Raw genomic sequence first — 12331 nt, 5'->3', positions numbered from 1 at the left:
CTGACATTGCTTCAGTCATCAAATCAATTTCTGTAGGCCTACTTTTTGCTTTTTGATGGATGAAATTTTGAAATGTACCCATCATTTTCCAATTAAGCAAGCCTGATAAAAGTATAACATCTCCCAAATTCACCAGAACACAGGCAATAACATCTACGCTGTTAAAAAGTTTCTGGTCACTAATAATAAACTCAATTCCCAGTCGGATGTTGGCAGGCCTGTGTTTGAGAATGACTGACGGACTCACGTCAGCTTCCATGGTTTTTCACGGATTCGGTTTGAGACCTTTCAGTGCTATCACTCACAGCACTTACAAGTACCATGCGTTGACATGATTTGGCTTTAGAATATAATGTTAATAATCAAACTCATGTAAATGTATAAAAGAAAACGTTTTGTTTTTTTAATTTGAATTTGTTTCAGAGGGACAAGCACTCCCAATAGTCACAATAATCGCTGCAGTCAGGGAGATTACACACACACACACACACACACACACACACACAAATCACATACTAAATACGTTTGGAATAAAGCAACTGACATGATTGTCTTGTACCATATTTCCCAATGCTACCTTGTACAAAAAAAAGACATGACAGAGTGTACTGTGTATACACAACACACACATATATATGCAATACAAATGTGATTGTCTCCTGTTGTGAGCAGCTAATAAAGAGAGGTACAAATAATACAAAATACTAGAGACACCTTAATGACTTACACCAGTTCCACAATCCATCTCTGTGGGTTCTCTGTGATAAAACAGCTTTTCTTGCTTAAAATGCACAGAGATCCTGAGTGTTAATTTAACGAGCACCAAAAATATGGACCCTTATGGGTTCACTCTCAACAGTTCGCAAATGAGGATTTTACTGTGAAAGATCAAGGCTTTAAGCATGATTTTGTCATTTCAGTTTTGTCAATTGATGGCCTACTTCGTCATAATACAGTGTCACTGTCACACAAAAAGTTTAAAAATGTGAATCTTGAAAAGTAACAGTTTTGGCCATATAAGGTTTCTCCCCAACAACAACTACGATTTACTGTATGTGATCAAACTTTTTCAGGTGATAATAAGTATAGTGCCTCACATTTAAAACTACAATCCTGGACCTTTTTTTTGGTCAATAGTTATTTGAAGCAGATAGCGCACTAGATTGGATGCGCCAGCATCTTTACTGTATAGTAGTTCAGAGTCGGGCTACTTTTGCCATTTTGAATAGGCTCTATTCACAGCAGCCATATTATCACTTCCTTCCCAGGTGTTACCAATGATACTAATGAAGGCTCTGTTCCATTTAGTGTAGCTCAGTGGTTTCCACGACCCCTCATAACTCTGAGAGTTACGGGTCCATTTGGTTCCATTTGTACACTCTCAGAGTTACACACCTGTAAGAGGCCATTTGGAAAGTTTCCAGTGAGCCAACATGCACAATATCAGCACCCTGACTCTGTTTGACCAGAATGGAACAGAGCCTTCATTAGTATCATTGGTAACACCTGTGAATGTCTTCATAATATGGCTGCTGTGAATAGGGCCTATTTGAATCCTGAAAAGTAACAGTTTTGGACATATAAGGTTTCCACCCGACAGACGATATATGAGCCAAGTGCTGTCCAGCATGCACGCCGTTTCTCTCATACTACAAGTGATCGAAGCTAAAAGGCACTTTAAAAAGTGTGCTGCTTCCCAGGTGACACGGCCAGCAATCGATTATAGGCCTACTCCGTAGTACGACGGTGTTGCTTGCCGATAATAATAACACAAGCCAACAACGCGTCGCAACGCGTTTTAAAATCGGTTCTTGTTGGCAGACGACATCATCATGCGTATAAATGCAGCTTTGCAGACATCCAGTAGCAATGCTCAGCTAGAGCTGGGCGATATGGACAAAATAAAATATCACCATAATTTGACCAAATACCTTGATATCGATATGGTGACGATAATGTTTTATTGTGACAATATAAATATACATTTTTCTAAATGGCTAAAAAGCATTTTTGCTTTTTTTTTTTAATAGAGTATAAAATTGAGCTTAAATGATTAAAACCAGTAAAATACAACACTATCAGGATATTCAAAATCCGAGACGATATCTTGTCTCGTATGATATCGCTATGATATGGATATAACGCCCAGCCCTAGGCTTCAGGCATATGTACAATAAGACAGTTGATTTCGGATGAAATGTGATTACAGAAAGGAAGGACACAATGTAAAGCAGTACATGTACAGTGTGGTCCATGCTGTATCCAAAGTGGCACAGTGCAATGTGTTTTATGCACAGTTCATATGGTACAGGTTATGATAGGAGAAAAGGTCACCTACACTTTTACAACCCAGAGTGTTCTTTTATCTATGACGGTATAGTTGCACACTGGACGCAGAAGCGCTGCCAAGCACGTGGAACCACGTTAACCCATTGGACAGCGATAGTTTCGGGGCAAATCTGACAATTATGTCAAGTTTAAAAATCCACCGAAAGCGAATGAATAAAAATGTCCCGGTGTGAACAGCCAGAAATGGTTGAAGAAGCTGTCCACCCATCCGCTTCACGATGGTATACAGTACAGCGTCGGCAAACTCATCTCTCACAGCAAGCAACTTTCACTTTGCAGCACTTCCGCCTCTAGGGTGAACCCATCGTGAAGAGCGTACAAAGGTACACTCTCAGCGAGTTACAAATGGATACATTAACTGAGGATTTTACTGTGGACAATAGGCTCTATGCACAGCAACCATATTGGAAAGAAAGTGGGCCTCTTCTTACATCTTCACAGGTGTTACCAATGATACTAATGAAGGCTCTGTTCCATTCTGGTCAGGGTGCTGATAACGTGCATGTTGGCTCACTAGAAACACTCCATTTTGGTTCCCAAATGGCCCCTTATGGTGGGTGTGTAACTCTGAGAGTTATGGGGGTCCTTGAAAATAAGACAACCACTATGCCACACAAAATGGAACAGAGCCTTAATTAGTATCATTGGTAACACCTGTGAAGGAAGTAAGGAAGGGGGGCAATTCATTCCCAATATGGCTGCTGTGCATAGAGCCTATTAAGGTACACGCCTGTTTTAAAAGAGTGAGAGCAGGGACTACAAAAGGAACAAAAACTAAAAATAATAAGATGATTGTGAAACAGTGCTGTGTTTGTGTCATGGGCCCACAGCATGGTTACGGCATGGTATAAGGGTTATTGGAAAGCCCTGCGAGTTTGTATCCTAATGTAACAAAAGCCAGTATCAGGAATATATACACCGTGAAATATCAAACATATCAAAAGGGGAATCGCAGACACTGAAACACCCTCTGCCGTTACGGACGGGAATATACGAAAATGTAAGAAAACTACTTTACGGTCTTAAAAGGGTGACGTTTTCAAAATATTTGGAACGGCATACAATTGTACTACTTTCTCACACACAAACACACACACACACACACACACACACACACACACACACACACACACACACACACACACACACACACACACACACACACACACACACACACACACACACACACACACACACACACACACACACACACACACACACACACACACACCTTGTTGTTGAACAGCAATAAAATATGTGTTATCTACTGTGCTTTGCATGTGAAGTAATCACGCCAGTCGACTGGCATTTCAGTGGAGGAGTGACGGTGGACCTACAGCTCAGTGTCTTTGTATTTCTGCTGGCTGTAGTAGCCCCGCTTTGTTTGGTCGGCCAGCTGTCTACGGTACTCGTCTTCGTCATCGTCATCGCGGGCGTAACCCCTGGAGTCCCCGTACGGTGGCCTGGATGGCGCTTGTGGCTCCGGATTGGAGCTGGAGCTAGAAGACGAGACGCATAATAGAGATTTAGGTGATACGAAGCGGCTTGCTAGCTCTCTCACGCATTGAAGGGGGCATGAGCTCGGCTCTAGGCTCTCCCTAGGCTGGCAGAGGGAGTGTAGCGCCCGGGATTACTTAGACAATTGGCACTTGGTGAAAAAATGGGTTACAAAATCGTGGGATAAAAATGTAGAAAAAATAAAAATAATAGAGAGTTAAACCTGAGTCATGACTGCAGCTTTAAATGATGTGATGAATGGCATGATGTCACATACTTACCCTATTGGCTGTGGACGGTTGTGGTTAGGCTTTGGCAGTTTGATTGGAACAGCATAGATGTCAGGGTGCTTCTGGGCTATTTCCAGCTGTACACAGAGAAAGGAGAGGAACGAGAAATGTTATAAGGTAATTCCAGGAAATACAAGTCTGATTCGCTGCAGCACAGAGATATGAGGCTTTCCAGACTGTGAAGCGAAGTGAGAAGAATAAAAGCCAAACGTAGCAAGCAGGCTGGATCCCAGGCTAGGGCACTGAAGTATTGCTCTTTTAACTTCCGTTGTTACAAGTAGATGTACATCATAAAGAAGCTCTTTTGTCTTCGTTGTATTGTGTTTTGTGTAATTGAACATCTGCTGTTGCTTTACATGAAAGGAGAGAAAAATATATAAAATGCCAAAGCCAGCCTGTCTTTATCCACAAATGTTTTAAAGTCTTTATGTGAAGAGAAAAATCACAATATTAGCTGAAGGTAAAATAGAGGGATTTTAGGTCTAAACTAAAAAACAAAAACAACAACATCAACCACTCTGAATTGTTCCGTTTCCACTGTATGACTGATGCTACTACTTTGGGGAGCATTTAGTTGTATGTAGTAGTATTGTAGTAGTAGTAGTAGTATCATAAAGACATCATAAAACAAGTGTAAATTAGGCTCGACAGTAGTAGTGCAGTATTGGAAGTAATAGCTTGAGCACCAACCCGAGCATTCTCCGCCTCTTGTAGCTCCAACATCCTCTGGGCTCTGGCCAGATGGTCCATCTGCTCAAAGGCTTTCACCTTACAAACAAATACTTAAAGTTAATTAACAATCAATGTTCGCTCATTAATAAAAACTTGAGTCCATATGGTGCCGTTCACACAAAAGTCAGACACAAATGTTGTGAAAAGAATTAGACAAAATGATTGGTTTTTAACTCATTGGCTGCCATTGACGCAGATCTGCGTTCTTTCAAAAAAAAAATATATATATATATATATATATATATATATATATATATATATATATATATATATATATATATATATATATATATATATATATATTATTATTATTTTTTTAATTAGACCCAAAGACCAAGGAGATAGGATTTTCCGAAGATTTAGACTCCCATCCACTTCCTTGTAGCTTAAAACTTAAAAATTCTGTATCTCGGCTCCTAAGTACTTTTTTTTTCTCATTGAAAAAGTCTGGCAGTCTACTGTAGGAAAAAAAAAAAAAGATGGCAGCCAATGTGTTAAATAATGAAACAAAAAACAATGTACGATTGAACAAAAACACAACATTGTGATGACTACATGCAAGTACTATGGTGGGAAAAACAAATTACAACCACATTTCAGATGAATGTATTATGTACATGAATGCATATGTAGTCTATTACCTGTCCACCCTGCTTCTATTTGTTTTTTTTTATGGTAAAGCAAGCAAGTGAAAACAAAAGAAGGTTAAAATAAAAATGATGTATGAACAAGGGGAGGGAAGTAAAACGAAAGCTCTTTTCCTGTACGCATCCTGGGCAATAGACTTCAAAAGAGTACACATTCATGTCTGGTCAAGGAAGCAATGTGCCCAGTGAAATACTTATGTACGCATTTATCTACTGTTTTACTGTATTTGTAACCCCAAGCGTTTTCAAATGTAAACAACTGGAACCTTATCGGTCCATTTGGTTACATTTGTACACTCTCTTTTTTAAATGAATTAGACTGCGTATAACCGACTTCACGAATGAAATAATACATCAAGCGTATAGAGCGCTTTTCTAGAAACTCCAAGGTGCTTTACAAATCAAATCAAATGGCATTATGAAAGCAAAAAAACAAAAACTATTAAATAAATAGGGCCTGCAAAATAAGACTAAAAACTGTTAAAAAATAGTCATGCAAAAACAATGAAAACGGGATTAGGTGGGGAAGGCGAGCCTGAGGAGGTGGGTTTTGAGTGCCGCCATTAAGACCTGGAACTGTGTCATTTTTTGATTTGAGCTAAAAAGCATTATTTTACACTTTGGGCTATTCAAAAATATCAGATATACAAGCTCGTAGCGCGGCACCGAGTGCCGCGCTACGAGCTTGTATATCTGCTATTTTTGAAAATGTGTGCAAATCTTTGAATATATATATATTTTTAAAGCGAACATTTTCAACTCAAATCTTTGCTTCTGGGGGTCCCTGGAACAAAATATTTTTATGGGGGTCCGCGGCCAAATACATATAATTTTGGGGGTCCTTGACATCAAAAAGATTGAGCACCACTGACACATACATTTTTCAGAATACTGTTGAGATTTAGGAGACATGTAGAATCGGCTTCAGGTCTCAATGGGTTAATGTGCTTTGATCCATAGGGAGTGGTCAGCCACAGAGAACGCCGTGTCACCCCAGGTTCAGAGCTTGATCCTGGGGGTTTCTAGGGAGTTTCCTTGGAGCCCCCACTTCTTACATCTGACAAAAGCTATGACTGCGCCCCCCGTACTAAAGTACAATTTACTTTCTTCAGTATTTCCAATTTCCAATACTTTTACTTCTACCCCACTACATCTCGGAGGAAAATATTGTACTCTTACTCCACTACAATTACCTGAAAACCTTTGTTACTTCGTAGATTTTGATTAGTATTACAAAACGCACCAACCAGGTTCAGCCCTAGGTTCAGCACACACACACACACACACACACACACACACACACACACACACACACACACACACACACACACACACACACACACACACACACACACACACACACACACCTGTAAGGGTCCATTTGGTTCCCAACTATCAATTTAGTTTAGCTGGGGACCGCCTGGAAACCCCCTCAAGGACCCCTGGGGGTCCCTGGCCCCCACTTTAAGAACCACTGCACATTGCATTTCTTACGGTCTTTAACCTGTGCAGCACTTTGGTTGACCTGGTCATGTTAAATGTGCTATATATAAATAAAGTTTGAGTTGAGTTGAGGGTAGGTCAGAGAGGTAGTGGAGGAGCTAGCTATTGTGGGTTGTTGAGGGCCTTTGTAAGATGATCAGTAGAATGTTGAAGCTCATCGTGTTGGACTGGGAGCCAGTGAAGGTAATAAGAAACAGTGCTTCGTAACAACCTTGCCCATGAAGGAGCGGTTTGCCGGGTCGTCCTCCTCCTTCGCCACGGGGCCCCCCTGGTGCTGCTCCTCTACCGACAGGCTGTGGCGGGAGGTGAACGAGGGCTTACTGGCCACGGGGGGCGGGAGAGGCCTGCCCCCTCCTCCTCCTCCGGTGGTGTCACTGCTGATGGTGCTGCTGGAGGGAGAGTCGTAGCCTCGGGACGAGTCGTTGCGACTTTGAACCCGCACCTGTCAGATGGAACAGAACAATTAAAGCCGTTAAAACCTGAGGCCGATTCGAAAAATGTCTTCTAGATCCAGAACAGTTTTCTGAATAAGGTTATGTTTGCTAGAACAGTGGTTCTCAAACGTTTTCATGTCAAGGACCCCCAAAATCGTATGCATTTGGCCGCCGACCCCCCATCTCAAAATATTTTCTTCCAGGGACCCACAGAAGGAAGGATTTGAGTTAAAAATGTTCACTTCATAGGCACAAAATGATGCGCTATGAGCTTGTAGATCTGTTATTTCTGAATAGTCAAAGTATAAATTGACACAGATGCTTTCCCGGTTTTAATGGGTTAATACTGTATGTTATCAAGTCAAGACACTTGCATACAGTAGCACATGGTGTATACATGTATAAATTAGAGCCTGACCGATAAGCAAGTTAAGCTGATTTATTATTATTATTAAAGTAATAGTAATAATAATAATAATAATTTGTTTTTGGCTAAAGCAGATACCGTATTTAATGTTTCATAGTGCAGCAAGGCCATGTAATGGATACAAGTTTCTTTTTTGTGTAATATTTAGTATTCTTTAACATAAAACAAGTGAGTAGTTGTTCTACATTGCAACAAAAAGCACATTCATTGGCAATATTAAACATGTATTATACGATCATACATAAGAACATTCCAGTCAGACTACAAAGCCCCTGAGCATGAATGTACCAATGTCTGCAGTGTCATTAAAGACCCGAGTCTTGGTGACCAGACGTCTGTAATATATCATGAACTATTTTATATATCACAATTTTGATATACATCACTAACAATTTGTATATATATCATTAACAATTTTGATATATATCATTAACTATTTTTCATTTCATTAACTATTTTACCCACACGCGTGCGCACACACACACACACACACACACACACACACACACGCACACACACACACGCACACACACACACGCACACACACACACACACACACACACGCACACGCACACGCACACAGCGTGCCTCCTTCTCAATCCCCACCCTGCTTATCAGCAAAGTTGGTGTCGCAGGCACGACCACGCAGCAAGCGCACAAACGCCCACATCAACACACATGGATCATTTCAGAGCCGTCGTCAGAACTGTAAACAAAAAGGCCAACGTCGGATTGGTGACGGGTTTAGTGGCGCTGTTGACCGTAGGCGGGGAGCAGATCTTCTCCCTAGTGGTGTTCAGGTGTCCCTGCAATGGCGGGAACCTTCAATACGGCGCGGTGTCTTTGTTTGTGCCTGCGATTGTGCTGTTGGTGCTAGGCTACATGCTAAACAAAGACACGTGGAAACTTATTACGGGACTAGCTCTTCGCAAAATGAATTTCAAAAACATGCTCAATACCTTCGCCATGTACTTGATCATAAGCAACACTGCGTGGATCGCACCTTTGTGTTGGATCGCTGTGGCACTACTTGGTGGTAATTACTACGTGTGTGCTCTCACCGGTGATAATGTAACGCGCTATAAAGATCATCTTTGTGGCAATATGTCACAATCACAGTGCCAGGAGGAGCTCTACAAGTTTCCCTGCAGTGGAAAAAGCACTGCCGTGCCACAGGCCGAGATAGATGACGTCCTTGCAACTCTTCGCGCTGAGTCACAGGTGAGAAAGAACTCGTGGAGGTTTCTCTATCTTCTTAGCAATTATTCTGACGATTACTTTTTTGATTACCTAATCCTATATATCAGTAAAAATCGAGAAGCGTGCTTTTATTGGATGTAGAGCAGTGGTTCTCAAACTTTTTCATGTCAAGGACCCCCAAAGTTACACTTATTATCCCGCGGACCCCCATTTGAAAAGATAAACCAGGGACCCCAATAAGAGAAGGTTTTTACGGCTCTCTAGCAGTGATTCTCAACCATTTTAATTTCAAGGACCCCCAGTTTGACATGCGTTAGGCTACGGACCCCCATTTAATGGCATTCATACCTCTGGGAACCCAATTTATATTGTAAAATCAATGTTAATTTAACTCTGAGAGTGTACAAATGGAACCAAATGGACCCGTTAGGGTCCATTTGATTCCATTTGTACACTCTCAGAGTTACAGACTCATAAGGGTCCATTTGGTCCCTGTCCATCATTTAGCTGGGGACCCCCTGGAACCCCCTCAGGTACCCCTGGGGGTCCCCGGACCCCACTTTGAGAACCAACGATGTAGAGGAGGCACTGGTTATATATCATCTATTATCTGTCTATCAACAAACAAAAGATTTTTTTGTATAATCAACTAAATTCTGAACTAAAGTCTGAACCACTTAAGTCCTATTTTATACTTTGTTGTACAATGATGTCACACACAACAAAATAGCCCATCTACAATCGCACAACACGTTTTTTCAGTATTTCTGAAAATCCATTATTCTTTTAACCCATTAAGACCTGGAACTGTGTCAATTTTAGATTTGAGCTAAAAAGCATTATTTTACACTTTGGGCTATTCAAAAATAGCAGATATACAAGCTCATAGCGCGGCACCAAGTGCCGTGCTACGAGCTTGTATATCTGCTATTTTCGAAAAATCATGAAAATGTGTGCAAATCTTTGAAATATATATATTTTTAAAGCGAACATTTTTAACTCAAATCTTTGCTTCTGGGGGTCCCTGGAACAAAATATTTTGATGGGGGTCCGCGGCCAAATACATATAATTTTGGGGGTCCTTGACATGAAAAAGTTTGAGCACATACGTTTTTCAGAATACTGTTGAGATTTAGGAGACGTGTAGAATCGGCTTCAGGTCTTGAAGGGTTAAATTTGAAATACCTCAAACTTCCTAAAATGATTTACGTTATATCGTTGGTGATTACAGATCCTGGGCTGGCTGTATATTGCTATCATTATACTGTTCCATCTGTTAATGACGTGCATGGCGAGGTGCCGTTCCCGGATGAGCGACCGGCAGCTCAAGTTCAGGAGGATCTACGCCGAGCAAGAGGCCGCCCTGCTGGAGCGGTACTCTGCGGAACACGCCAAGAAACTGGCCAAACGGAACCTGGAGAGCTTCTTCGCGCGGACGCCGCCCGTGCCGCCCACGTTCGCCACCCCTTCCAACCGGGACTGGGAGGAGATCTCCGGATTCAACAACTTTGACTCCGAACTAGTGATGCCGACGGCTACCGTCGACCACGACTACTATAGCATCATACACCAGTATGTGGAGAGAGGCTCGGCAGGTGGAGCCACTTCGGAATCAGTTCTTTAACCCATTGAGACCTGAAGCCGATTCTACATGTCTCCTAAATCCCAACAGTTTTCTGAAAAACGTTTGTTTCTATATCAGTGGTGCTCAATCTTTTTCATGTCAAGGACCCCCAAAATTATATGTGTTTGGCCGCGGACCCCCATCAAAATATTTTGTTCCAGGGACCCCCAGAAGCAAAGATTTGAGTTAAAAATGTTCGCTTTAAAAAGATTTGCACACATTTTCACGATTTTTCAAAAATAGCAGATCTACAAGCTCGTAGCGCGGCACTCGGTGCCGCGCTATGAGCTTGTATATCTGCTATTTTTGAATAGCCCAAAGTGTAAAATAATGCTTTTTAGCTCAAATCTAAAAATGAGACCGTTCCAGGTCTTAATGGGTTAAGTAAACAGAAAATAATTTATTCAGGTTGGGAATGGGACACCATTTTCATCCAAGGAGAGAGAACGCATACAGGATACAGGGTAAACAAGTGCAATTGGACAAAATTGGAACTGGAACACTATAACATCGAAGATGATAAATTATCCTTGTGGGGTTGTCTCTCCTGATTGGATAAAAGTATTTTATGTGTAAACTATTTTTTGAAAGCCTATATTGTAAGCGTTAAAATGGGTAACTCTCAGAGTTAAATGAACACTCAGGATTTTGCTTTATAACTGTTGCATATGATGTATCAGTCTAGCTGATATGAAATGTGTCACTGGCCGATGTGTCCCAATTTTAAACACTGTCAATCTGGCGTCCGTAATTATGTGCGAAAATTGTCAAAGGTTTTGTAAGCTTGTAAATATGGTTGTTGTCCTTAGTTTTTTTTTAATAGCACTTAAGTGGTTAAATAAAATAAAAAGGTGCAATTTCTGTGCCTTTTATAATTACTTGTTTGCTTGTTCATTGTATAATTCAAGTTAAATGTTCTCAAATAGTAACAAATCTAAAAAGGAAGAAGAGATCCAAGCACTCCAAAAATTTAGAGGAGAGGTCTTCATCAGTTCTCGCCCTGATGAAGACCTTAACTGGTCGAAACATGTTGGCAATTTTTATAGAATTTAAACTTTGTTTTAACTTCACATCCTCTCCTCTAAATTGTTTTGAGTGCTTCGATCTCTTCTTCCTTTTTAAGCCTATATTCCCGCTGATCCCAGAAGCACCGTCACTACACTTTTAAGACATTTTTTTATCTCCTTTGAATTTGAGAATTCAGTCAAAACATTGCTAATTGGTGGTCTAGGACTCTCCAAAATCGGGATGGGCATTGAACCCAAAGATCTGGCATCGGTCGGGCTCTAACAAACATGTGCTTGTAAAAGATCAAAAGGTCTTCTACACTATTTCTAGGGAGGGTAGAAGAGGACGGTACATAAATGTTCAAATACATAGAATAGATAGTTGAGGGGAAGAAATGACCTATTGCAGTATTGCACCAATGGTAGTGTTCCAATTGGTGGAGTGGAGTGGTTGTCACAAAAACCTAAAAGAAAAAAAAACGATCATCGATAAAAATCTGACCTTAAAATCTAAAGTACAATTGCCATCAATCACTTGAATGGCAACTTCTGTTTGATTTGAAGAGTGCACAGTGCAATTTTGTAGAAGAACGGCAACTACATAGCAGAAGAGAACTTTAC

General features: G+C 40.8%; 2 protein-coding genes across 4 annotated transcripts in view; one reads left to right on the top strand and one right to left on the bottom strand.

The window, feature by feature from the left end:
* Positions 1-381: 381 nt before the first annotated feature.
* Positions 382-12331, bottom strand: part of tjp2a (tight junction protein 2a (zona occludens 2)) — a 56011-nt gene continuing 44061 nt past the window's right edge. For all 3 annotated transcript variants that reach the window (XM_084046093.1, XM_084046094.1, XM_084046095.1), the window contains 4 exons: positions 7230-7460; positions 4827-4904; positions 4128-4213; positions 382-3848 (listed from right to left, as the gene is read on the bottom strand). In XM_084046093.1, coding sequence (XP_083902219.1) covers positions 3683-3848; positions 4128-4213; positions 4827-4904; positions 7230-7460 — 561 coding nt within the window. In that variant the 3' untranslated portion in view covers positions 382-3682. The remainder of the gene's footprint in view (positions 3849-4127; positions 4214-4826; positions 4905-7229; positions 7461-12331) is intronic.
* LOC311037275 (calcium homeostasis modulator protein 6-like) lies at positions 8558-10703 on the top strand (the record flags this gene model as incomplete). Its single annotated transcript, XM_084046397.1, has 2 exons — positions 8558-9100; positions 10311-10703. The coding sequence occupies 2 exons, from the start codon at positions 8558-8560 to the stop codon at positions 10701-10703; spliced, it is 936 nt and encodes a 311-aa protein (XP_083902523.1).

Source organism: Gymnoscopelus microlampas, assembly GCF_963454915.1.
Source record: "Gymnoscopelus microlampas genome assembly, chromosome: 21".
In the NCBI taxonomy this organism is placed as follows: domain Eukaryota; kingdom Metazoa; phylum Chordata; class Actinopteri; order Myctophiformes; family Myctophidae; genus Gymnoscopelus; species Gymnoscopelus microlampas.
This window is presented reverse-complemented; position numbering and strand designations above follow the sequence as displayed.